Here is a 26,687-nt window from a genome sequence, read left to right as displayed (position 1 = left end):
TAGACCCTCAGCAAGGAAATTATCTGTCACCCTTTGTCAACTCCTTGCTATCTAGATCCCAGGTGCTCTCTGGCATGCAGGAGGCTGGAGCACAACTGAAATGTGTATTTCAGATACTAAGAGGGTGTGTTCACGGCTGTGAGGAGGGCGAACATGAGGAATGATCTTGGTTGTGAAGGGGGACATTGTGTTACTTGTCTGGGCTGCAGCCAGGCTACCTCTAGTGTAGAGTTGGTCCTCAGAATTTGGGACAAAGGGACAATTTGTATCATTTCTCTCTTTCAAAATAAGAGACCCTCGGTGGCAAGATTATCTGGGCGCTGCCTTTTCCACCTTGCTCACCGATCTGGAGTCAAATCTCCCAAAGTTTCAGAGCCCACATTGAGAAAATAGCAGATAATACCTCTGAAAGATTGACAGCATAAGTAGGGACCCCCACATGCATGCACCCCAAATCCTCTTCTTTCTTCACCATTTCTCAGACTTTAATTCAGAATCGTTCTTTTAATTTATTTTTTTTTTTAAAAAAGCGCAAATTGACTGTAAGTTTGATGATCTGGGTTATAAATTCTGCAAATTTCTGACCTGGCAGGGGTAAGGAGAAGGGCTGGGAAGGATAATAACAGTAAGAAACTCTTGCTAGAAGCTTGTCCTGGCCCATTTTCTGATGCTTTAACAAAATACCAGAGACTAGGTAATTGATAAAGAAATGAGGTTTATTTGGGCTCATGATTCTGGAGGTAGGAAAGTCCAAGAGGATGGCACTGGTGTTTTCTCAGCTTCTGGTGAGGGCGTCTGTGTCACTGCGAGGTAGATAAGCAGAAGAGACAAAATACAGGGCTCAGACTTGCTTTATAACAGCCTGTTCCCGAGGTAAGGAGTCTGGTCCCACAGGGAAGGAAGGCACAACCTTAAAGGCTCCACCTCCCAACGCTGCCACAGTCACAGTCAGATTCCAACATGAGATTCAGAGGGAAAAAAACATATTCAGATCATAGTGAAGCTGATCAGAGGTGACACCTGCTAAACTCTAGGTCACTTACACACTTGGAAAGCACAGCAGCCCGAGGCCCAGGAGTATCGGGACGCTGACTCCTTCAGTCCTGGGGACCAAGCTGTTGGACAGCCCGGGTGTCTCTGTGACGTCACATTCTATTCAGCATTTTGCGAATTTTGCTTCAGAGTATTTTGTCTTTTAAATGGCTGAAATGTTTCTGTTCTGTTTAAGACTGGACATTGAGAGATATAATGTCTTTATCTCAAAAACTTCTCTGTACGTGAGAAAAACGAGGCCTTTACGGATGATCCTAGCCATGACACTGCACTGCCCTCAACTGCCTCTTTCTGAGTCCTTCCCGGGTGCGTTGCCTCTCGTTTTTCTCTTCTTCCAGCGTCTTCATGGTCGTATTCTGCACAGTCCAAGCCTCGCCTTACTTTTTCTTTAGTTTGACTGATTCTCCACTCAACCCCAATGATTCCAAAACCTCGTGTGTCCAACTCCTAGCTTCCTATGAAACGTTTGTCCTAACGTCCTCCTGCCTCGACTTCCATATATCCAAAAGCAAATCTTCCATTTTCTTCTGGAACCTACCTCCTTTTCTGCATTCCCTACTTCCGCGGGTGGTCACACCAGCCCCCCAGCCCTATCTTCTCATTTCCGGCTCTTTCTGTTCTCTTCTGCCACAGAGCAGACCGTCTTCAGGAAAGTTTTCTGAGTTCCTATCAGATCCCAGGGATCTGGATCTGTTTGGCTCCCTCATTTTGTCCAGGGGGACAGAACACACTGACTTGTCTGAACTGGTCATGTCCTTGCCCTATTGGTGGGTCAGAACCCCCCCAACCATATTGCATGGGTTCACATGGGGGAGATCCTATCATCAAATGAAAGGGTGATGGATATCAGACAGGCAACAGATTTCACAACTGGATTCTGTTGGCTCTTTCTCACCTTTTTCTTCTGTCAGTAATTGACCATGTGCTTGGCAAAGTATCCAATCAGGTGCTCCACAGCATTTGGTGTGTTAATGATGAGGAGTGAACCAATGGGCGGTGGGAGGAGGGGGAGTGGGGAGCCAATGGTTGAAAGATGGAAATCTTTCCACCCAGCTTCAGGGAAGGCAAGATGGGGGAACCAGGCCCAGATCTCAGGGGACTCACACCCCTGCTCAGCAGAAGCCGATTACTGTCTGTGGTCCAATGTCCCCTTGGGGATGGTCCAGCCCTCAAGGGCAGTCCCTGGCCAGGCGCACCTGTGCAGCCCCTCCCAGCCCCTGGCACAAAGTTGAGTGCCATGCAGGCCTGGCTGGTGGGCTGCGAGTCAGACAGCAGCTCTGTTCATCCCCTTTTTAGCCAGACAGTAGGAGCTGGTCAGGAACAGCTAATACTTCTGGGTGACTGAGGTCGCAGCTCTCCTGGATTCCTGGTTTCAGGAATAGCACACCCACCCTTCTTACTCAAGCCATTTGCAACTGAAGACACATCAGACTTGTAAAAAATTAAAGCCACAACCAAACACACACACACACACACACACACACACACACACACACACACACACACCAAAAGAAAAAGGTCCAAGCCAAAGGACTGGTGCCTTCTTTTCATGCAAAAGGATTTGTGGAGTTTGGGCCCCCGTCCAGAGCCTAGATACATCTTCCAGAAGCTCCTGTTTCTGGCAGTGACCATGGTGGTCGGCTGCTGGAACTGACTCGCAAACTGAAGAATTCATCCTGGGAGGGGCTGGGGCACAGACTGCCTGGTATGACATTGTCCTACACCCGTGGTCTTGGGAGGCAGTGTTTTCTTTTCCATCCCTGTCATCTCTTGTCTAAAACAGCCTCTCAGAGTTTGGCAATCATCTTTCTTCCTTGGTTGTTCCTTTCCTCATCCTTGCTTTAATTGCTTCTTTCTCTATGCATGTGTTTATTAAGGAACAAAAATGAGCTGGGCATTTAGAGGACTTATTTCAATCCCATTAGACCCGCCCGACTGGAAGATTGGATGCCCAGGGCGGCTTCTGCGGATGAGAGGGCGCAATCGTCGCAGGGATTAGCCTGTTGGCTGTCCCCTGGTCTGACGGGAGGCCCTCCTCCTGGGTCTCTGGCTCTCTCTGCTGGACTCTTGTTCATTTCCTGTGGGGCCTGTGAGTTCTGATGGAGGCGGCCTGCGCTCAGGGTTGGGCTATTCAGGGAATTGCTGAGTCTCCTGCTTTCTGGACCTGACCTTTTCTGCAAAGCACGTGCTGTTCTTAGGGCTTGTCAGCATTTGGAAGGAAGCAGTCCCCTGGGAATCAGTGTCCAGCCTCGGTCCCTCTTGATTCTCTCCCCAGGAAGGAGGCAGGGAAAAACCCAATCATGTGGTGACAATTTCCATCCTGAATCCTCACCTGGCCAAGATATAAGTTGTTAGGACCTGAGGAGTTGAACCTGGAAGATGGACTCAGAACAGCTGCCTGAGCTTTGCACCTGGGAGGAACCATGTCTAGTTACCACTCAGACAGTGCTTTCTTGGATGGATCTAGGCTCAGACAGTGCTCTCTTGGATGGATCTAGGCTCAGACAGTGCTCTCTTGGATGGATCTAGGCTCAGACAGTGCTCTCTTGGATGGATCTAGGCTCAGACAGTACCCTCTTAGATGGATCTAGGCTCAGACAGAGCTCTCTTGGATGGATCTAAGCTCAGATAATACTCTCTTGGATGGACCTAGGGTCAGACAGTACCCTCTTGGATGGATCTAGGGTTGTTGTGACCTGGGGCAAGTCACTTTCAACTCTTGGTCTGTATTTCCTCATCTAAAAAATTAAGATTGCCTAAATCAGGGTAGGCTAACTCTAGAGCAAAGAATCCCAAATTGTAATGGCTTCATCCAAAATAGGAGCTTCTGTCTTTCTCAGTTTACAGTTTGGGGTGGCCCAATGGGAAAGAGCTGGGCTCCCTACATTAGCCCAACAGGGACCAAGGCTCTTTCCGTGGTGTCGTCCTTGAAGCAGGCAGGGAAAAGACAGGGTGAAGAGGACACCCCTGCTCTAACCAGGCAGGCTTGGAAGGAACCAAGTCGCGTGTGCACCCATTCTGTGCACACTGACAAGAACATGGCCCCTGGTGGAACCAAAGGACTCCATCAAGTTGTCCAGCTATGGTCCCCAAGAAAGAGGAGGACACGGACACGGGAGCTCCAGTCTTCTCTGCCTCAGAGATGGAGATGCAGTGCCCCTCCCTGGGCTGCGTGCTAGGTGCAGTCACCCTCCAAGCCCCACGCCCTGCCCCTGGGAGGCTCAGACACTGCCATTTTTCTTCTCTTTCCCCCACTTGAGGTTTATGCAAATAACAGGCCAAGGCAAGAAATTAAATATATGTCCCTCACCTCTGACGTTCCTTATTTCCGTGTTCCTCATAGTGTAACATTTCATTAGACCTTCCAGATGGGGAAAGAACAAGCAGATTACAAGTCAGATAGTGCCTAGAAGCCTGCTTCATTGGTTTCGGGGACGGCTGGAGCTTCAAAGCTATTTGGTATTTCCACTGCCGAAAGGCTCCTCGGGAGCAGTTGTGTTTTAATAAATGGCTGCTTGAGTAATTTTCCTCGAAGGAATTGCATTGCGGATATGTGCGCTCCTGGGTGGGGGGCAGTCCCTCCTGGCGCTCCTGGTGCCGATAGGTTGCAGATTGGATGCTTGGGGCCGCAGGAGCCTGTCGAGTCTGCCCACCCTGTGCTGGTGGGGTGGGCTCGGCTCTGGGCCCCTCTAGACGCTCCAGGACTCTGTGGAGGTGCTGGACAGGGAGAGTGGGAGCCTGGCCACACCACATGTGGGTCTTGACCACGTTCAGAAGGAGCTGATTTGCCCAACCAGCCCCACCGAACTCTCCCTGAGAGCCACCGGCAAAAGGAACCACTTTAAAACCCAGGGAGAATTCATTCTGAACTATTGCTGCCCCCACCACCAGTGGGCAGCGTGGTGGGCATGGCGGGTAGCAGGGCAACAGAAGGCCGATCCAGCACGTCTCCCCCTTTGGGAGTGAAGCTGGGCTCGGGAACTATGCTGAGGTGGGTCTCGGTGTTCACTCACTCACTCGGTATGTGCTGAGCTCCCCAAGAGGTCAAGGACTGTCTGAGCTGAGACACAGCAGAGAGCAGAACCAGCAGAGATGGGGGTAGGCGAGAGCGGGACTCGAGAGCCACGTTGCCCGGACCCAGATTCTGTCTCTACCGCTTTTTAGCTGGGTGACTTTGGGAAAGTTGCTTGACCTTTCTGTGCCTCAGTTTCACCATCTGGAAAATAGAGATCGTCACCATAGAGCTGCCTCATAGAATTGTCATGCAGATTAAATGAATGTCAGGGTTCACAGGACGGCCCAGCACCATGGCAAGAAAAGGGAGGGTGTCTTTATCTCTGATCACAGCGGAATCCACCAGGCGCCTACTTTAAGGCAGGAAGCCCTGGCGCAGCACAGTGGGGAGGCCTGGCATGCTGCTCCTGGGCATGGGTCACTTCCTGTGTGACCAGAGAAAGGAATCCAGGCTGGTCCCCTCCTATGACAGGAGGAACACTGAGCTCCTTTTATGCTAGCCCAGAAGGACGTCCAATGGTACCAGGCTGGCATCTGACACCAGAGTCCCCCAGCCTCAGGCAGGGGCCATGGCTTTATCTGGTCTCCCCTCCTCCCTCCCACCCGAGGTCAGATCTCTGCAGCACTCTTTGTTGAGCCCCAGACAGTGGGATCAGTCCTGCTGTGGGCCCGCCCTCTGTAAATGGACGGCTTGTGCCTGCAGCCTGGGCTGCGCTGAGCCAGAGCAGATGGTCATCTCCCCCGCTCTCCCAGGGGCTGCTGGGGCTGAGAGCTGGCCTATTCAGCTCTCATTCAGAGGCCCCGACCTGTCATCCCAGTCCTCCAGAGGCCTCCCTCCCCTGTTCCCTGGGGAGAACCCTGGGGCTGAACCCTGTGTAGCCAGGACCGCACAAGTGTCTGTGGGAAGCGGATGTGACTGACGGCTGTGAGTAGGACTTCCACCCAGGAAACCGTGGGGTTGGCTAGTGCTGTGTTTTCTGAGCTTGGTATGTGATCAGGCACACAGGAGCCTGCAGGATGAGGGCTGGGAGGGATGGGGGCCTGGGGCCACCAGGAAGGCTTCTTGGAGGAGGGTCCACCACTCACTCACAGCAGAAGGTCAAATGCCATGTTCTTGTTGCCCAAGAGTCTCGGATGAGGCCTTAAAGAAGCTGCCAGCCCTGTGGGGTGGAAGATAAAAATGACATAATGACATAATGTCAAGAGAGTGTGCCGATTGCTGAGCTGGCGGGTACCACAGAGTTCAGAGGAGGGTTCGGCCCAGCTCAGGGATCCTGAAACACACACACACACACACACACACACACACACACACACACCTCTCCCTCTTCTCCCCTAAACCATTTCTCCTTCTGGGCACCTGATAGGGTCTCTCTTCCCTATAGGTTCAAAGTTAGGTGTCGCCATGGGGCACACTTTCACCAGTGACATGAGGGCAGAAGGGATGGGCACCCATTCCAAGGGAAATCCTTAGGAATCAGTGTGTGAGCCCCTAAGCCTAGTTTCCGTTTCCACAGTGGCCAGCAGTGCCCGGGGGTGACCACGCTGGCAGCTGGGGTCTTGAAGAGAGAGTGCCCAGGAGGAGGACTGCCTTTGACCAGCAGTGCACAAACAGCAAGAACGGAAGCAATGTCATGGCCGAAGCCACTGAGACCCGGGGGCTAGTTCATCACGGTAGCACCACCCACCCGTCTAGGCTGAGGCAACCATGATGGGGTCAAGTGTCCACAATAGAAAGCAGGCCTTGCTTGAATCTCTGAGCCATTGGCCCTTGTTTGTTGGGGCCCCCAGCCCCAGGAATGGAGATCTAGGCTCTCGCTCACCTCCGCTCTGGCGCTCACTGGCTGGGTTGTGCCTGCGGTGGAAGGGGTAGCTGATGACTGCCCAGCCTGCCTCCAGGGCTGCCCTGAGGGTCCCGCAGGAAGTCTTCCAAGCCCAGAAACTGGGGAGCAGCCTGCTTCCCTCAGCTTCCCTGTCTTGAGCCCTGGGGGTCATGGCAAAGGTCCCCCTTGTTCAGAGCCAGGTGGAGGCAGGAGAGTCCGGGAAGGGAGGACCCAAGGAAACGGTGCTGATTCCTGCTGGTGTGCCTGGGGCCCGCGGTCCCAGGCTGCTCGTCAGGGGTGGAAGTGGCAGCCTGGAAGCAAAGTATCCCTGCTTGGTTAATCTAAAAATAAACAGAAAGGCAACAAAAATCTATGTTTCAATTACTGCACACAAGCTGTTCAAACAGCCAGCTCTGCACTGGAGATGTGAACTTGTCAACAGAGGCTGCCTCGTTTGCATGCTTGGGTGGTGACAAAGCACGCAACCTCGCAACAGGCTGCCCTCTGGTCTGGGCTGCCTTTTTTTTTTTTTTTTAATTAAATTAAAAACACGGACATGGAATCAAGACAATGAAAATGTGAAGCAAGTACATCAAGATAGACACAAAGACAAAGAAGCCCCTGTGGTCTCGAGACAGCCTGGCACTGGGTACTGAGGTCAGCAGGAGTGTGGGCAAAACAAGAGGCTCATGGCCAAGACAGGGGACAAAAGTCTGTCTCCCAAGTGGCCCAAAGCACTCTTCCCCTGGGACTCACTGCTCCTCCCGGCGGAAGCCCCTACAAGTAATGTGGGTCTTTGGTTCCCAAAGCCAAAATGACAGTTTGGGAGGGGTGGGGACGCTCCCTCTGTGGAAGGGAGATGTCTCTGCTCTCTGCATGCCTGGCCCCGGAGCTGGGACTTCCCTCCCTCTGCATTTCCTCTCACTAAACACAATCTCCTCTCTAAAATTAATGCAGCCTCAGGAAGCTGCACAGCCTTAGGGCTCCAGAGCCACCCTGACCCTCCCTGCCTACTCCAGCCACACTGGCTGCTCGCTGCACAGCCTTAGGGCTCCAGAGCCACCCTGACCCTCCCTGCCTACTCCAGCCACACTGGCTGCTCGCTGCACAGCCTTAGGGCTCCAGAGCCACCCTGACCCTCCCTGCCTACTCCAGCCACACTGGCTGCTCCCTCCCCAGCAGCTCCATGTTCCTCGTACCCTATATTGATCCCTGTGCACTGTCCTCCTGAGCAGCTGGGTCCCCAAAGGCAGGAACCAGCCGTGCCCTGTTCGTACTTGCCCCTCAGTGTCTAGCACCGAGCTGGGTCACCATGGGGAAGGACATGGTCATTGCACTTGCTGTGATTTAGCAAACATGAGTTAGCTCAAGGGCATGCCTAAGGGTTTGCCTGGGTGGGAAAGGCAGGTGTGAATTCCCCACGCAAGGGGGTAGGGTCTCAGAAGAGGAAGTCAGAAGTTGTGATTTCCCAGGCAGAGATTTGGATAAGCAAGAAGCCCCCCCCCCCAGGTCTCACCAGAGAGGAGACGAAAGCTGGATGCTAGCACTTAATGCGGGCGATGGTTCCACAAATCCTGCGTGCTGAAGTGGCTGTCGGTTCCGCATTTGCTCTGGACAGGGATTTTAATGTCCCCAGCCCTCCGAGCAATTCTGCAGCCATCAGCCCAGACGCTAGTTACTTGGTGAAATAAAAGAGCAGTCGAGTCTCTCCCAAGGAAGATAATATCCTGTCACAGGCAGTATGATCTGCCGGCCATGTGACGGCCGTTCCCTAATGTTTCCAAATAGACTTTTGAATAGACTCTTGTCTAGAAGAAAGCAAATTGCAAGAGCATTTTGGCAGCCAAATAGAGAGCACGCATCAGTCTTTCTTCTTTGCAGCTCTTGCTGCTGGGTCTGGCTCCAGGCACCGAGTAGGATTCATTCATCAGCTTGGGTCACTGACGAACACCATTTCCTGTGAAGCGGGAGCCGGTTGAATTAGTCAATTCTGCAAGATTCAGAATAATCAGGCATGTCTGCGAGGCAGCCCTGAGCCACTGGGAGGCCCACTTGGAGGAGGGAAGTAACTGCAAAATTCAGCTCCAAAGACTTTGATCCAGGGTTTGCAGGACTGTCGGGACACAGGGCTCCAATTTCAGGGTCTCCATCCTCCATGGAGCCACAAGAACAAGGAATCGGAAGGAGCCAACCATGGTTATTCATAATGATAACTCTAGCTAATTCTCATCTAAATGATCAAACCCTACCCGCCATAACTCCCTCATCGATCCTGTTGTTTACGAGTCCCTAATTTATACACGCCTCCCCTCTTCCCTCAGTTTATGCTGATATTATGTTGCCAACTGTCATTTCCAATATCTTTTTTATTTTTCATTATCACCATTATAATGATTTACACCAGGAGCAATAGCACAAATGCCTAGTCAATTAGTCCCGTGAGAAAAGTCTCTGAATCGTGTGCTTTTTTGAAAAAAAAAAAAAAATCACTACATCGAAACCCACAGCCAGAAAGTCTCAAAGCAAAGGTGCTCATGGGAAGGAGGGGTCTGGGAGCCTTGTTCTTTTAATATTGCTCATCTCAAACAGGTATGGGATACCACCTTTCTGAAGCAGGGAGATTGCTTTTTGTGAGAGAAATTGGGCCCAGAAAAGGAATCGGTGACATCTTTCCTGCAACCTATCATCAGAAAAGCATTTTGAACATTTGTCATTTTAGGTCATGTATTAAGCCCTGTAATTATAGAATATGAGTTTTCCAAAAAATACCCTGACCCCCAGGGCCATCCAGCGTATTGGAATGCCTGATTCTGGGTGGAGCCCCGACCACATCTCAGACTGTGTTCAAACTACAACCTGTTAAAAATGCAGATTCTGACTTGAGGGTGCTGGGGTGAGGCCTGAGATCTGCATTGATAACAAGCACCCAGGTAGTAGGAACTGCTGGCCCACCCACCTCAATTTGAGGACGCAGAACTAGATCATTGTCCCCGTCCCTGAGCTTCCTTTTGTTCCTCCTCCTTACTTACAAAATTCCATGTTTCCCTGCCTACACCATTGGGATGCTGTCAAGCAAACGTGTGGTGGCTTCGAAAGACACCCATGTGGATGAGCACTTCCCGTGGGCGCTCGCCTCTGAGCACGTGGAGAAGTGCATATGGCAAATGCCCAGTGGTTATCTTGGTCCTGTCTTGGGGTAGATCCCCAGAAGTTGATTCTTTTACGTAACTGAAACTTTGTAGCCTTTTTCCATCCCTCCCTATTTAAGTGTTCTTACTGTAAAAGGAAAAAAGAAAAAAAAGAAGGCAGAGGGAACTTTTGAATGTGACAGGTATGTTGGTGGCCTGGATAGCGATGGGTAGATGGTTTTGAGCATGCACATTAGATCTCTGAACACATCAAGTTGTGTACATTAAGTATCTACAGCTCTTTGTGTGCCAATCAAACCTCAATAAAGCAGCTAAAATAAATAAATTAATAAGAACTGTGCGGAGGAGAAGAGCCATGGCCCCCTAAGGCCAGACAGCTGTCATAAATCACCACTGCTGGACGTGTGACACAGGGGCTCCCTTCGCACTCCCTGGGGGCCAGTCTATTGAGTGAGGTCTCGGTTTGCTGGGTTATTTCCCTCCAAGTCCAAGGACAGACTCAGGCCGGGCAACTCTGCAGTTAGCTGGCATTGGAGAAAGAAAGCTCCCCGTCTTTTTCAAGCAACGAAGATGATACCCTAAAGCCTCTGCTACAAAACCTTGGGTCACCTAGGGGTCCCGGGGTGGAAGCAGAGGTCAGAGGGATGGCTCGGGTTCCTAACTGCCTCTGTGACATCCCTGGCTCCCCTCTTCTCCCGGCCTGGGGAAGGCTGCTTGGCTGGTTCCACACCCTGGAGCCTGTAGCAGGTCTTGATGGAAACTTCTGGCTACTAAGCCAAGGGCTAGGCTGAGCCACTCCAGCCTGGCACCCAGATTGGACAGTTTCCCACTGGCCTTGATGGTGGGGTGGTCCTGATGATGATGACAGGAGAGAGTCACACAAGGTCCCTTGTGGCTGGACAGGGTGATATGGAGGCAGAGGGCCCTTTCAGAGCAGCGCTATGCCCCCCTAAGGCCAGACAGCTGTCATAAATCAGCACTGCTGGACGAGTGACACAGGGGCTCCCTCCCCACTCCCTGGGGACCAGTCCACTGAGGGAGATCTCAGTTTGCTGGGTTATTTCCCTTGATATGTTAAGGAAGGGAACTAAAGATATAACCACCCCACAGGTTACTCACCCCAGCAGAGGGGCAGGCGGAGCTGGCACTACCTTTGGTACCCCAGAGCTTCCTTGGCTTCTGCTGACCCAAAGGATTTAAACATGGGGCCTAGCCAAAGCAGGCACCTGTGTGTGACCCACACATTTCACATCCACTTGGAGGCCTCCCCCTGCCTGGAGAATAGCTCACTGGTTCTTAGGGCAGTGTGCAGGGCCAGGACTCGGGCCAGGCAGGTATATCAGAATTCAGGAGTGGCTCCTGTCAGGGCTGTGCGAGTGCAGGTGGGCCCCAAGGACAAGCCCTTCTTAAATCTTGACACCATACTCCTCACTCACTTCAGCCTCACCCCGCCATGCCACACGCTCTGTGCCGCAAAGGGCTAGTCCCCTTGGTCTGGCCAGCCCTGTGCTCGTCTGCTGCAGTGGAGGAAGCAGAGGGAGAGAGCTGACCCTGACATTAGGAGCAGAGTCCAGTCTTACATGGGAAAGTGGAATATGCCAGTCCATCGCTGTGTCTGGCTTCTGGCGCAGGGAAGAGAGGGTCGGTCAGAGAAGGCCTCCCGTGAAGAGGCCAGGTGGAGCCCACCTCAGCCTCAGCGGAAGGGAGTCTTCTGAGTTTCTGGGGGCTCTGCAGGGATGAGGGTCCGTGAGGGCTAACCAGCCCCTGGAAGCAAGGGGCATCCCCCAGGGGCATCCCCAGCTCCCACCGACAGCCACACCAGGCCGGCTTCTCCAGAGGCACGCGGAGAGTTCCTTTGTGCTGCATTTGCCAAGATGGTGTTCTGGCCGCTGCGTAATGTTTTGTTCCAGAAGAAAAGCTAAAAGATGCAGAGAGGGAAACGAAAATAATAAAGATGGGCACAGGCTGTTCCAATTGACTTGGCAGCACGTCTCCCCCAAATGAGGCAATCATCCATTTTCCAGCCAGGCCCGGACTCCGCGGCTCATTCCTCAGCCAGCCTCCTCGGCTCCCCTGTCTGGAGGCAGCGCGGGCTCCCTTGCCTTCCTGTGGATTAATCACGCCTTCGGGGCCTCACAGCCGGCAGCCCACTCCTTCGGCATGTCTTAATGATAAGAACGAGGAAAGGGTCATTAGCCACCTGTGATCCTGTGTGCAGCGCATACACATGGCGCATGTTAATACGCGTGGGCATCGCCCGCATCCCCGACACACAGCGCGTCGCTGGACCCAGACCACAGTCATTCTGCTCACACGTTCAGGTGGACACAGCAGCCTGTTCCTGGGCAGGGCCTCTCAGGGCCAGTGCCCTGGACTCATGGACACTGTCCCCGGGCTCCAGCCCCACATGGATGACACAAACACTCTGTGATTCATAATTATTTATTGATGAATTATTCATGTTGAAGGTTTTCCAGGCAAATCTGCAAAGCAGGGCTGCTGATCGGGTGTCTAGCAAGTGTCCAGGAGACAGAGCCCTGCGGCCAGCTGGTAAAACATCAGAGACGTTGCTGGGTGCTGGGGCTGAGCCTGGAAGTCAGCTGATTACCCTCGCGTGGCTGTCCTCAGGCCCGGGGAGCTCAGACCTTCCCCAAACCTGAGCCGGGGCCATGGTGATGTCCCTGAGCTGCTGGATGAGGCCCATCCGTCAAGGCTGGCTCCGGGGTTAATGACACGAGGTCCCATGACATGGGTATTTAGCTGGGGCTGACCTTCCTCCTGCTATCTGGCGTCTCCTAGTGACTAGGTGAAACCATCCGACGAGGTCTCCGGCTGCCTGGCACAGGGGCTCTCAGTAGCTCTGTGTGTGCCTGCAGATACCAGGCAGAACCATGCCTCCTCGACAGTCCCCTGGATGCTCATTGTGGGAGGGCCCATTCCCGCTGGCCTTGGGACTGCCGCCTGTCCTTTTCACCTGAGCGAGAGGATAGGACCATTAGCCAATGACAGCTCTTCAGCCCGGGCAGAGGGTTCACAGCAGGCATTGCTTGATCCCAACAGTGATCCCGGGGGCAGACGGTGTTGTGGATCCCATTTTCCAGATGAAGTAGAGCAACAGGGACATCAGGGGTTAGGGACAGACCGTGGGTGAAATCTTGGGAAGGCTAGAGGTCAGGGACCAAGGCTACTTTGTCTTCTCCATTTGATTCTCCTTAATGAGCTGTTTCCTCCAAGGGAATAGAAGAGTGTCTAGGGACAGGTGGCCCTTCCTTCCTTCCTGCACATCCCAGGTACCCTGGCTTCTAGTGGTGCTAGCCACAGTGACAGCTTGGCTCTCCCTGCCAACAGAAGGGAAGCCACTGACTTTCATCCACTCCTGGTGAGTGGAGTGCACCACTCCTCAGGAGGGGAGGAAGCAGCAAGAACAGGCCCTTCACCCTCCCCAGAGGCCAGCATTGGAAGTGGAAAAGACCCTTCCCACAGGGGACTGGGATGCTAATAGATTCACCCACATAGTGGCCTCTGGGACACTTCTGAGAGATGACCTGAATTTTCAGGTAGTTGGGCTTCTTTTCTTCAGAGCTAGTCAGTGTGGTGCTTTGCATTTTAGGATACTGGGGAACTTTATCCTTAGGTTTGGGCGTGGGCCTGTGCTTGTAGAGGCCTCTGCAGGTAGCTGTGAGCTGGGGGCTGGATCGCAGTAGGATGGATGTCTAAATATTCAGGGAGGCACTTTGGCCCATCGGGAATGCATCACAGTGACGTGCTGACCCCAGTCTTTATATATGCCCCAATTCTGTAAGGAAGAAAGGTGCATCCAAAGAAAAGGAAGTGGAGAATCCAAGGCCTGACCTGGCTTCCCAGCTGTGTGCAGGACCCAGCCTCCGGCCTCTCCTGGCACATCCTGGGGACGTCCCTGAACAGGCTGCTGCAAGGATGAGCATGTGTGATCATGGGCACGTGCCCATTCTGCACTGGTGGGCCCTACACACATGAGACTCCAGGAAGCAGAAGAGGAGGTTCCACCCTCCCCCGGGAAGGACTCAGTCTTCCCCCCCTTTCTCCCACAGACCAGCATTCCTGGGACAGTTCACAGGACAGACTGCAGTGGAGAAACGGTTTTCTGAAAAGAGGATCCCACAACGCAGAGCCAGGTTGCCCTGATAAAATACTGATCTCTGGGAGGCCTTTCAGCGTCCCCCCAGGACCTGCACAACCATCTCTACCCGTAGGTACCCAAGGCCACGCCGGCCTCTGTCCCAACACCAGAGTTTCTGGATTCCAGGGCTTTTTCTCTCCACAGGTGCATGTCAGGTACAAAGGCCCTGGCGGGGCGCTACCCACACAGAGGCTAAGCCTGGGTTCTCTAACTGTCCTCTCCACACCAAGGGACAGCTGCTGCCCGCACCCCCTCCCTTCTTTCCCGGGCAGCCCACCAGCGGAAGGTGCTCACCTGGACAAGGGGGCATTTTTCTGTGTTTTAGTCTCTAATTGCCTCCCCCGTCTGGTTGGAGGCACCTCGTCCACTCAGGGCTTCCTTCCACCGCACGTGCGCTCCCTCTGCCTCCCCCGGCACCACCCGGGGCACACGTGTGCGCACACTGGACCTCTGTGACTCGCTGGCTCTGCGCCCAGCAGGAAATACTTAGGTTGCCACCTCTGGAGCTGGCGCTCTGCCGTCTCGCTCAGAGTAAACCGTGCAACACATTTCTTTCATTCGTTTGAAAGGGAAAATTAAACTGAGGAATGAAGTCTGACCCGAGCACTGGCATGCAAGCCGTTGACCTTTGTTTTGAATACGTTTAATGAGACTGAAACCAGATTGTGTGGCCTCCAGCTGCCAGAGGCTTCACCTCCTCCCTGGCATTTGAAGGAGATGGAAAAGATGGCAGTGGGCTGAGCGGGGAGGGCCATGTGGGTTGCCGGGGCCCGGCTGTACCTTGAGCGCTGGAATAGAGCCGAGGAAGTAGAGCCATGGAGATGTCCACAAGGTGGTCCCCAGTAGCCACCGAGAGGGCTATTGGCATCTGAGGTTTTATTGGGGCCAGGGGACCTGATCCCAAGCACACCGGGCTGCGTCTAGCATGTCTCGGGACAGACACAGCCACCCTGAATGCTGCCCAGCATCTCCAGCTGGGAGGAGAGGGGTTCACCTGTGAGGCTGTGTTGTAGGAAAGAAGGGACCGACGGAGCGTCAGACCAGACGAGGCAGTGCCAAGGGAACAGACTTCGATCTCAGTGCCTCATAGAGTGAAGACCCATGTCCCAACTTGGCAAAGCCTGAAGTGGGAGGCAGACCTCTTCTGAGAGATAACAGCTCTGCCTGGAAGGTGTGGCCTTCAAGGTCCCTGAGGCAGGCAAACAAGCTACAGCACCATAGAATGCTTTTAAAAAGCCAGATCTGGAAGCCATCCCCAGGGTCCTCACTCATTATCTGCCAGATCCAGGTGGATTAGCCCAGCCTGCCTGCAAGTGCTGTGCTGGGAGTGGTCTTCCTGATGACTGGACAGACATGTGTGGTGGATACGTAACATCAACTTTGTCCATTTAGGATCTAACCTAGGGAAGCAGAGTCCTTGACACAGGGACAGTTAACAAGAGTTGTGCCTTGGTGGTGAATCTTGGGAGATAACCCAAGCTGTAAGGTCCAGCGGACACTCAACGTGCAGAAATTCTCCTCCAGGGCCGTCCTTGGAGGCTCAAGTCTGATTTCCTAGGAAGACAGGACATCTTCCCACTCTGGTGCCTATGAAGAATCGTGAGTCAGAAGCTTCAAGGTTTCCGTGTCTGAGGTCTCCACATGTTCGCTCTTTCTGGAAATGTTCAGCAATTAAGAAACGATAAATGTTTGAAATGTTTGATCACAACTGTGCTGGGCACCCCTCTAGGCCAGATACCCACTGTGTGCTGAGTTGCAAAGACAGTAAGGACCCGGACCTGCTGTCAAGGTGGCACATACAGTAGGCATAGACGCTGGGATGATGGTGGGCGCCCAACACTCAGTGGCTAAGAGAAGGGCCTCTCACTTGACCAGAGTGGACAGGGTCAGCACCTGGAAGACCTGGTGCTGAGCTGTTTTAGAACAGGCCTTAGCCAGGGGGAGGGAGTAGCATGGACGTGGACCCTGAGCGGAAAGAGGGTGTGTGGACTGCAGGATCCCTAAGGCATTCTGGGTGGGTGGGCATCGCCTCTGGGCTGGGAGAGTAAGAGGGTGTGTAGAAAAATGAACCAGCCCCATCTTCTGGGTCACGGGAAGAGCGAGAGCCTTATCCTGAAGGGTGGGAAAGTAAATCCTCATCAGACTTGTGATTGTAAAAACTCAGGCAGGCAGTGGGTGGAGAATGTATAAGAAGTGCCAGCAGGAGAATTGAATCAGTCCTTGTGGGACACAATGTATGAGGGATTGGGGCCAGAGTTGAGGGCCACCGGGGCAGTGGAACCCAAGACCTATTGACAAATAGGGGATGGAGATGGGGAGACAGTTTGGCCTCTCTGAAACAGGAAATTCCTGCGGCTGGATGTCTGGGCCAAAAATCAATGAGTTCTTTGGGGGACACGTGTTTGTGTGCCTGAGGAACAGCCAAGTGAAGGTGTGCGGCAGGCTGCAGGATCGTGGGGAGGTGTTTAGGAGGAGAGCTGGAAGCATAGCCCTGGGAGTCCTAGGTAAGGAAGGGGTGCTGCATGAGCTCAGCCCAGAGAAGAATAGAGGGAAATGTGTTACCCGAGGAGCCCTGACTTTCTGGGAACAAGCAGGATGCCATAGAAACCACAGAAGAGGGTTTCAGGAAGAGAGAGAGATCAGCTACAGCACATGAAGAGAGCCAAGGGCCAAGGGGGACAAGGGGGACAAGGGCATGAACAGCCACTGGATTCAGCAAGCAGGTGGCTCATGCCCTCAGAAAGCACAATTTTCCTAGAGGGGCCAGAGTGAGCGGCACATCACAGCAGTGTCCATTCAGAACAGGAGGAAGAAAACTGGAACCAAATTTAAACAACTCTCTCAAGAAGTCCCCCTGAAAAAGTATGTAAGGGGTGGTCAAAGGAGGAGTTGATTTAATTTTTTTTTTTAAGATTTTTTGTGACATCGTGTGGGCCAGGAAGCACAACACTGGACTAAATGGTGAGCCCGCATTCAACTTCGCAGGTGATGATCAGCTCCGCCTCAGGTGGGCTGCAGGCTCAGCCCAGGCTGCAGGTTAGACTCGGGTCTGCCTCATGTGCGTGGGAGAGCTGGGCCAACCCCACAAGTAAAGTATGGTAGCAGGCGACCTAGGCCAGGCCCTGGCTTCATGGCCCTACTAATGGGCAACTAAGGATGTGCAAAGGCAGAGGAGGATCAGGTTTTATAGACACTTAAAAAGTAAAGTGGCCTGTCCACCCACTAGCCAACAATTCCAGAGCTTGATTGGCAGGACAGGAAAGGAGCCAAGAGATCTGATCTCCAGGAGCTCAAACCCACCACAGACTGGAAGTGGTTGGAAAATGAAACCAAGGAGAACCGGGTTGTACCTGAACCCTGGCCAGGGCTGGGCGTGCGACATTCGGGGCAGATCCCAACTCTAAGCCACTGCCTGTGCCCTGTCATGCCTTCCCCCCTCCACCACTGTCGTTCTGTGATCGAGACAGCCTCCCCATGTCTTTCCCTCTGTCTTGACCAGGGTGGCGTTGGCAGGAGCCAGCCAAGTCATGGTAACGCTGAGCAAGACGCAATCTCGGTGACGCAGATGGCCCTTCCGATGCCGTGGTGTGTCTAGGTCTCCATGACAACGCTGAAGGGCCTTCTGTTCAGACACTGGGAAGCCGCGTAGGAGATGATCTGGTGAACAGGGGCCAGGGTGCATGGGCCCAGGTGCCCTGGGTGGTGGTTTTAAAGGAAAACTCAGCTCCTGGAGGGTCAACTTCTCAGAGGCATTGAGCCAGGGTCTGAAGGCTAAGGGTCCTGGCCTCTTCTCAATTTCTAGTTCCCCGACCTCAGGGGATCACTTATCCTCAGCTCCCTCGTCCACAAATTGGGAACCATCTGTGTCCTGCCACCTCATAGGATCAAATCAGGTTTCTGTCCAGGGCTTTTTGCACTATGAAGTGAGTCTACAGCCGTGGGTCACATTACCTGTGGTAGAGGAATGTGTGGCCTGAGGGGTCGTGCGGATCTTTTTGCACAGTGGGAAGGGGAGGGATAAAATCCCAATCCCAATTAAGATGTGCACACCGTGTCGTTCAGAGCAGTGTGAACTGCAGTGAAAAAAGCGTCACTTTAAATCGTGGCTGGGTTCAAACCCTGCCTACCATGCTTGTGCCACGTGATCTGGACAAATCATTTCCTTGTTAGTGAAGTGGGGCTAATGAACGGCCCGGCTTTATGGACTCGCTGTGATTCTGAAATGAGCTACGTTTGAAAACCCGTCATTGAACCCAAAGCAGGGGCTGAATAGATGCTGCGGTGCTGGCTGCCTCCCTGCCTCGGAGCAGGGCCGCTGTTTGTCTAAACCGCCTTCCTCTCCACTCTGTCCCCTAGGTCCGGGCTCTGTTTCCCTTCGAGAAGCCGCTGCGGCCCACCGAGATGTCCCGGCACCACAGCCGCTTCGAAAGAGATTACCGGGTGGGCTGGGACCGCCGCGAGTGGAGTGTCAACGGGACCCATGGGACCACCAGCATCTGCAGTGTCACCTCAGGGGCCGGTGGCGGCACAGCCAGCAGTCTCAATGCCCGGCCGGGCCTCCTGCCGCTGCCCGTGGTGCCCTCCCGGCTGCCCACGCCAGCCACCGCCCCGGCTCCCTGCACCACCGGCAACAGCGAGGCCATCACCAGCCTCGTGGCCAGCTCTGCCTCCGCGGTCACCACCAAGGTAAGACCTAGTGTCCTCTCTGGACATGAGCCCGGCACAGAGGTCCCTGCCTCTCTGCAGGCCCAGGCCAGCCCTGCAGTTCCCCCAAGTCTGCATTCCCCAAAGTCGTGGCCTCCCTGGAGTGGCCTGCTGTGGCTCCTGGGACTCCATGCACTTTATTTTCTATTGAAGTCGCTCTCCACGACTGACTTGTAGGAATACAGGCAGGTGCTGAGAGCGCTCATTGTCCTGCGCTCAGGCTATTTAATGAGTAAAATAGCACTGGAACTCCAGGGTGGCGTTGCAGGTTCCCTAAATAGGAGACCCGGGCCCTGCAAGTCTCCACGGGGCCTCAGTGGCTGGGGTTTGCAAACAGACCCAGAGCAGCAGGAAGGGTCACCCAGGGTCACAGCGTAACATTGGTTTGCCACGGCCCTGAGCATCCTCACACCCAGGGTCTCCTCCGAGCCTCACAACTGGCCCGTGAGGTCAGGCTCCTGTCACGCCCGCCCTTCTGTGGAGGATCCTGAGGCACACCGTGCTATGAGACCTGCTCCAAGGATCTGGGACTCGCCCCAGAAGTTGCCTCAGGAGTATTGGCTCCAGGTTCTGTTTTTTTCTGGAAGAGACAGCTCCAGCCTCGGGAATGGCCGCAGAAGCCAGTCTGGGTACTAAACGAAATGTGGACCCGGATGTTGCCAAGGCTCTTCCCCCTCTTGCTCTCTGCTCAAAGCCCCTTAGGCTGCCTGAGTCCCAGAGGGACAGCTGGTGGCCAACACAGGAAGCCCATTCATCCATCCCACCCCTTCAGCTGAGCAGGGGCTCCACAGGCCAACATTGCCTCTGCCAGCCATTCAGAGCCACCTCGCAGGAACCCTCTCAGGGTGTGTGTGTGTGTGTGTGTGTGTGTGTGTGTCTGGTCTTTTCTTTTTCTGCTTTCACAAAAGTTGTGGGGGAAATTAAAGGCGGGAAACCCCGGGCCCAGCCATTGTGAGGTGGCTGTGGTGGTGGACGGATGCGCCCCAGGTGTGCTGCGCCTTTGTCTCTGTGATTTTCAAAACCCCTTTCAGCCCTGCTTCCCATTAATAACTAGAGTGCTGCTGGCTGCAGCGCCCGGCGGAGGCCAGAGACAATGGAGCCGTTGGAGGGCGGCTGGCGGTGCTGACATCTTGCTGCGGTGCCTTATTGATTTTATTTTCCTGTTATGAAAACACCACCCCACTGAGGCGGGGAGGGAGGAATGTCGGACAGGAGAGGAGATGAACGAGTATTTGGGTACTCTGCCCCCAGGCCAGCCAAACACCTTCTGCCCTGGGCGCCAGGCCCCGGCCTGCTCCAGACTGGTGACCTCTGCCCAGCTGCCGGCCCAACCACCACATCTGGCAGGCACTCTGCAAAGCCAGCTGTTGGCCATATGGAGAAGGGCAGCCTCTGGAGCTACCAGCCCAAGGGCTCCGGGGGAGAGCGGCTGGACCCAGCAGCCTACTTAAAGGCTTCTGTCCCCTCCAGATGGGTGCCTCTTTGGGGACAGTGTAAGAGTATCCTGAGGCAGGGGTTGGGGCTCTGCCAGGCAAGGGTCAGGGCTGACCGCTCTCTGCAGGGCTGCCCTGCCCTGCCCACGTGGCTCCTGGTTGGCTCCAGAGCAGCTCAATATCCACCCTCCCTGAAAGGCCAGGTCCCCGACACAGACAGAAAACAACAGCTTGGACAAAGACTGAGCCCCGTGACCAGGAGGGGCAGAGGGGGCAAGAGTTCAGGCCTGTGAGGATGGCCAGAGGTGACCACAGAGGAATCAATTCCATCTCCCTGGGTAACCATCTGCAGCCCAGTTTCATTCCTGCAGGGGCTTGTTTGTGCCTGATTATGCCTGGATTCTTCAGGGCACTGGGGGTGGACTGCATGCAGGGGCAGAGGAGGCCATTGGGCGGCTTCCCCCAGGCCACTGCCACGTGATGTGCGCCATGAGGCCTCCCGCCATTCTGGCCTTGCTGCTGCCCACCCAGAGTCCTGTCCTCCTAGTCTATATGTCTAATGCCGTGCCAAGACCACCTTATATGACAAGCAGGCCCAAGCCCCGGTTTGGGTCATTTCCCCGGTCAACCAGCCAGGCCTTCACTAAACAGCCAATGGCTGGCTCTTGCCCTCAGGGTGCTCCCTGGTGAACAGCGTAAAAGCAGTCTGTGGCCTGGATGGTGAGAACTGGATGACTGACAGTGCCTCTTCTATTGGAGTTATTGACAGAGGTGGCCAAGTGGGATGCAGGAAGCCAAACCTTGAAGACAGACTTCCCGGATCTTCATTCTATTGCTTGTTTGCTGTGTAACCCCAGAAAAGTTACCTAACCTCTCCAGGCCTCACTCCTGTAAAATGGGAACAGGTGGCAGTGCCTGATTGCCTGAGTTGTTGTGAGGACTGTGTGAGTGGAGGTGCTCAGAACAGAACAGGACCTGGCAGGTGGTGGGTCTTCTCCAGGTACCAAGATCACCATTGTCACCAGGTGTGGTCCATGGGACCAAACTGTGGGGACAGTGTTCCCGTCTAACCTCACCAAGAGGAAAAGGTCCGTCTTCCGATAAGAAGCAGGAGCCTGGCCCCACACAGGTGGGGAGGAAACTTGTGTCGGAGTGGCTGGAACTCAAGGTGACTTGGAAGCAAGAAGGAGCAGAAGGGAAGAGGGCAGCTCAGGGCCACAGCTGCAGCTGAGTCAGACACCTGGTAGCCAGGTGAGCCGGGGAGATTTCCAAGCGTTTTTCAGCCATGAGGCCCTTGTCTCAGGGCAAATCCCAGGAGGCATGCAGGATGGAACCCCTCTCTAGCAGAGGGTAGGTGGGAGGGAGCCACGTGGAGCAGAGCTGTATCCCTGCTGCCCGGAGCATGTCAAGGCCACTTGAGAGACCAGCCTGGCTTCCCTGGTGAAGGCTCCCATGCCCTGAGGAGCCAGGACCACCCCAGGACTCAGGTCCCCAAGAAAGCTGATTCAGGGACAGGGATTAGTGCTGTTGGGCCTTGGCATCCCTCTTCCTTTGCTTGGGCAAGGAATAGGATGAACTGCAAATGCCCTGGTGTTCGGGAGCATCCCCTGGCACCCTGCACCATCAGCCTCCCCTGCCAGCCCTGGGCCTGGTTGCCGGCTCGTTCCCGGCACTGGGGTGTGTGCTGCCAATCCAGCTCTCTGGAATGGAGAAGGCTGGCCACGCTCCCAGAGGCTGGTTAGTAAGGTGAGGACAATTCTTTTTGGCACTGCTGCCCTCAGGCCTGAGTTGATTTTTCGGTTTCTTCATTTCTCTGTGGCCTAAACATGTCTTGCATGTTTTGATGAAAGGCTAGTTGGAGAAGCACAGACTTCTGGGCCACTAAGACACCAGGAGGGTCAAAAGAGCTACCAGGACCTCCATGAACCAAGTTCCCAGAGCCCAAGAAGAACAGAGGGAACCACACGTCCAGACCCCAATTTTGCAGATCAGAAGAGTGAGGCCCAGAGGAAAATGCAAGTTACCTATTTACCAAGGCCACCCAGTGAGTTAGAAGCAGAACCACCCTGGGCCAGCTCTCCCCACCCCAGGCTGCCTGGCAGCTTGCATTCACCATGGTAACCATGATCACAGCATTATTATGGTGGCTTTGCCATCTCTCATCCACCTAGCTGAGAGCAGACTCAGAATTTCAGGCCAGAAAATAGATACATTTGCCTCTCATGGTATAGGAGGGAAAATTTAAACCAAAGATTATGTCAACTCACACTTTACAGCTGGTGAGAGCTTCAAACTCCTGAGCCAGACAGAACTGGGACTGAATCCTGGCTCTGCCACATAAAAGCTGAGCCTCAGTTTCTTTGTCTATAAAATGGGAAGAATAACAGTATCCTCAGAAGGATGATTTAATAGGTATAGAAAAGTCTAAAACAGTATCTGCCGCTTGGCAAGAACTCAGTCAACCAAAGTTAATTTTAAAAAGTAAAGCTAGAGATTGAGTCTATCCAAGGGTCTATGCATTTGGGAAAAACCAGCCCCTTGACCCAGTGATTGGTGCTGGCAGGCCAAAGAGAGGCTCCCTGAGAGGTCCCCATGACCTTCTAATGTGGCAGGAGGTAATGCTGAGGAGCTGGGACAGCTCCCGGTTCCTGGCTCCCCGCTGGCTCTCTGGACTCCAAGCTTGAAGTCCCCAAGGGTGGGTGCTGCCGAGAGGCAGAAGCAAGACTCCGTGGCCAGGCCTGTTTGTGGATGGAAGGAGGCACCAGTGCCCCGCAGTTGCTGCTGCATGAAATTTAAATTATTCTCAGCAAACCCGCTTGACAGATGAAACAGAAAAGGGACGGCTTCATAAAATGCAATTTTGTTCCTGAAAGAATGGACTCTGCAGATTCCTTGCAGATGCCTGTGAAATGTATTGGGGCCCTTTCCTCTTCGTGGTCAGGAGCACTCAAGCTGAAACATTCCCATCGGCCCTCAGAGCTAAGCCCTTGGAAATAAATCTGGCTGGAAAGCAGAACAACAGAGCCCGCATCGGAGACCCAGAGAGCCCAGAGGGGCAGGGAAAGCCGCTGGCTCCATCCACAGAGCAACCATCACCCGGGGGGTTGACATTTATGAGCACTGGGGGCTACTTGTGGATACTTGTCCTCGGGAGACAGCGATTCTCCCGTGGACCTCAGCTTCTCAGGGAAGGAGATCTGGGACCTCCAGGGGGTTCTTGTGACTCAGTACACGGCCCAATGCATAGCGCCCCCTGCTGTCACATGATTCTGGGGTCCATGAATGGATAAAGGAGTTTTGCAAACCCCCGGTTCCTCTTGTATTCACAGTGAAAATCCAAGGCTGCTGACTGAGCTTGGTTGGGAGAATGATTCCAACCCTGTTCCGTGAATTTCCAGACTGAGAGCGATTTTATCCAGAAGGCTGAGATTTGCTCCATGAACAAGTATTTGTGATTTCCCTTGTGATAAATTATCCCTTGTGATAAAACATTGTGAGACAACTTGTATGTGTTAGCACTGAGCTAATGGCTTTTGCCTGTACTTTAAGTAGCAGTTACACTTTGGATTGTATCTTCATTGACTTAAAACTCATCTGTCAGTCACAAAGTTATGTACGAAATTGAGAAATGTCACATTTACAAAGCACCCATTTCAGAGCCTACAGTTGGAGGAGGATAGACCTGAGCAGTTGGAACTTCAATTTCTGATTAAGGAGGGGCGTCAAGGGGAGAAGACTATGTATTTTTCTACTTTCATAAGAGATAAACCATAATCTAGACAAAAGACAGCAAAGAATTACAAAGCAAAGATGTCAGAAGGCATCCTGGACCGGAGCTGGCTGGGTGTATAAGTCGCTTTGCTGCATAACAATCGCCCCAAAGCTTTGCGGCTGTCTACATCACAACTCTCAGTGGGTTGGCTGGTCACTTCTGGTCTGGGCCGGCTCAGCTGGTGTCTGCTGGGTTCTCTCATTTGTCTGTGGTCATCTCTGTGCTGGCTAGTGGCCTAATGATTGGGGACAGTCTCACTCACACATCTGTGGTTGGCTGGCAGTCAGCTGTGGCGCCTGGGTTCTCAGGGTGGCCTGTCATTCTGCATCTGGCTAGCTCCAGTTCATTCGCTTGGCGGCTCAGGGTTCCAAGAGCAGCAAGAGAGCAAGGTCGATGCACAAATGCTTTTCTAACCTTGGCTTGAAGCTTGTTGGCTGAAATCCCATTGGCCAAAGCAAGTGGCAAAGCCAAGTCAGATTTAAGGAGACTTGGCCTCTGGATGGGAGAGGCTACAACACCACGGTGAGAAGGGGAAGCAGCTAAGAACAGGAAGGATGGTGGTCATTTTTCCAGTGTGCCCTCCAGTGTTTCCACCACACTTACTTAGACACAGTTATTCCCCTGCAGATGTCAGCCAAGGCTCACACGTCCCAGGCAGAAGGGATAGGATCCACCCACTACTCTGGCCAGCCAGCCAGGTACAGGGAATCAATCGGTACACACCGCTGTGTTACACTCGTCCCATCTGCACAGAGCACCGTGAGGGAGGTTTCCAAGAGGACACCTGGCGAGGGCTGTGGGGCTGGGGAACAGGCTGGCCAGCGAGCTCTGGGAGACCTCAAAAGTGTCTTTACTTTCCAGAACCTACTGTTGGTCAGGACTTGTCCCTCAATCCTAAGGCTACACTTGACCCTATCATCGCCCCAGAGTTGGAGGAACTAGGACACCACTGTTTCCCATAAATACAAAGAGATATATGCCGACTTACAGATTTAGAATCAAAACTCACTCCTCCAAGGAGACCACCTTCATGGCCCCTGGCCAGTGAATCTCTCCCTGTGAGGACACACATGGGAATATGAAATCTGGTTACTGAAGAGCCTGGAATCAGGAAAGGGAGCCAGTGATGTGACACAAATGTTTAGTTAGCCACCAATTCAGATGGTCTGCCGCCTCTTTCTCCCTAATAGGATAAATCCCATGCAGTTTCCAAAAACGCCCTCAGAAGGGCCCCTTCTCCAATTAAACTAGGTTTTCCGCAAACAGCATCATTCAAGATCAACATAAATCCACTTCTTATTCTGTTGTAATGGTTTTCTCTGTTTCATTTAATTACTCATGTTGAAATTAAACAATTTTTTTTTCATTGTAGAAGGACAGTGTTTTAGCTACATTATGGGTTAAAGAGGCTTTGGAGAACTAGTCTGGAAGTCTCATCACCATTTATAACGTCATTTTTTTAGACGGAAAGTAGACTCCAAAATCTAAACAGCCAAATTACAAATGAACTTGCAGAACCCAGCCCATTTGTTAGAGGAGCTATCTGTAGTGCTAAAAATAACTTGGGGAAATAAACACCAAAATAGAAAAACTTCATGCACCTCACTATCGTTTGTTCCCATCAATCCCATGGAGTTGGTTTCATGCCAGCAAGGGGAATGTCATTCAAACCCAGGCTGACCTGTCCCTGTTCCACTCACTCCATCTCACTGGCCTGAGCCCTCTCTCCCAAGGCACAATGCCACCAAGAGACACTGCAGAAGTCCTTGCCGAGAGGAACTGATAGTTTAGCAGATTACCGACTGGTTTCACCACTCCATTCGCTGCCATAAAAGAAAGGGTTTAGGAGGATTCCATGCGCTACTTGGGCTGCAGTCTCAACCAGTGGTGGCATGTTGATGCATGCTGTGAATTTGCCTCTCTAGAACCCATCAGCCAGAAACCCCGTTTTTCTCTGGTAAATAAAGAGCCCTGAGAACTCAGCAAAGCGTGGGGGCAGCACATCTGTACTCACTCAGAGCCTGCTGCTGCACACCTGTCTGTAGATGGGAGGAGAATTCCTGCTTTCCCAGGAGAAGGTGGCTGAATACCTCGCACCCCTCTAGCACCGTGCAAAGGGCACCGGGGAAGGAGCAAGGTGCAGGTGCTGGCCAGTGGCCGAACTGTTGTGGCTGCCGTCTGCCACAAGCCCTGAGGAAAACACTCCTGTTGGCCATCGAGACCTGCTCCTGATGCTCAAGTGTCTCAGGTTAAATTTGCTGTCCCCTACTCCTACCCTCTTTTGTCCTCAGAGAGCCATCGATAGGCTCCATTTCCCACTGACTGTGATGAGTGGGCCGGCACCTCCCACTCCAGAGGGGTCCTTCCTTGGTCAAGAGTGGACTTTCCAGCTCTCCCAGCCCATGGCCAGCCCTGGGCAGCTCCACTGATGCCTCCGTGGTCATCCCTGCAGTCCTAGAACAGCATCTGTCTTGAGATGACTCCAGAGAAGCTTCTCTGGCAGAACGTGGGAACCCTCTAAGCACAGAGTCCCCTTTTTCCAGATTAAGCCAACTCAGGGCCAGACTGACATTGAACAAG

The 26,687-nt window shown here is 53.3% G+C and overlaps 1 protein-coding gene and 2 long non-coding RNA genes across 8 annotated transcripts in view; 1 reads left to right on the top strand and 2 right to left on the bottom strand.

The window, feature by feature from the left end:
• Positions 1 to 26,687, top strand: part of Klhl29 (kelch like family member 29) — a 279,732-nt gene that overhangs the window by 133,374 nt on the left and 119,671 nt on the right. For all 5 annotated transcript variants that reach the window (XM_078029612.1, XM_078029611.1, XM_078029609.1 and 2 more), the window contains one exon: positions 18,555 to 18,884. In XM_078029612.1, the coding sequence (XP_077885738.1) occupies positions 18,600 to 18,884 (285 nt within the window). In that variant the 5' untranslated portion in view covers positions 18,555 to 18,599. The remainder of the gene's footprint in view (positions 1 to 18,554; positions 18,885 to 26,687) is intronic.
• On the bottom strand, positions 699 to 12,433 carry LOC120885057 (uncharacterized). Of its 2 annotated transcripts, none has more exons than XR_013429193.1 (4): positions 8,407 to 12,433; positions 6,891 to 7,231; positions 6,154 to 6,227; positions 699 to 5,269 (listed from the first exon to the last, which is right to left on the bottom strand). It is a non-coding gene; the product is annotated as an uncharacterized LOC120885057 (long non-coding RNA). The 2 variants fall into 2 exon arrangements; XR_013429192.1 differs by having other exon boundaries at positions 6,158 to 6,227.
• LOC144369438 (uncharacterized) lies at positions 12,468 to 14,744 on the bottom strand. The gene is made up of 2 exons (XR_013429194.1): positions 14,493 to 14,744; positions 12,468 to 13,013 (listed from the first exon to the last, which is right to left on the bottom strand). It is a non-coding gene; the product is annotated as an uncharacterized LOC144369438 (long non-coding RNA).

Source organism: Ictidomys tridecemlineatus, chromosome 12 (assembly GCF_052094955.1).
Source record: "Ictidomys tridecemlineatus isolate mIctTri1 chromosome 12, mIctTri1.hap1, whole genome shotgun sequence".
Lineage (NCBI taxonomy): Eukaryota > Metazoa > Chordata > Mammalia > Rodentia > Sciuridae > Ictidomys > Ictidomys tridecemlineatus.
This window is presented reverse-complemented; position numbering and strand designations above follow the sequence as displayed.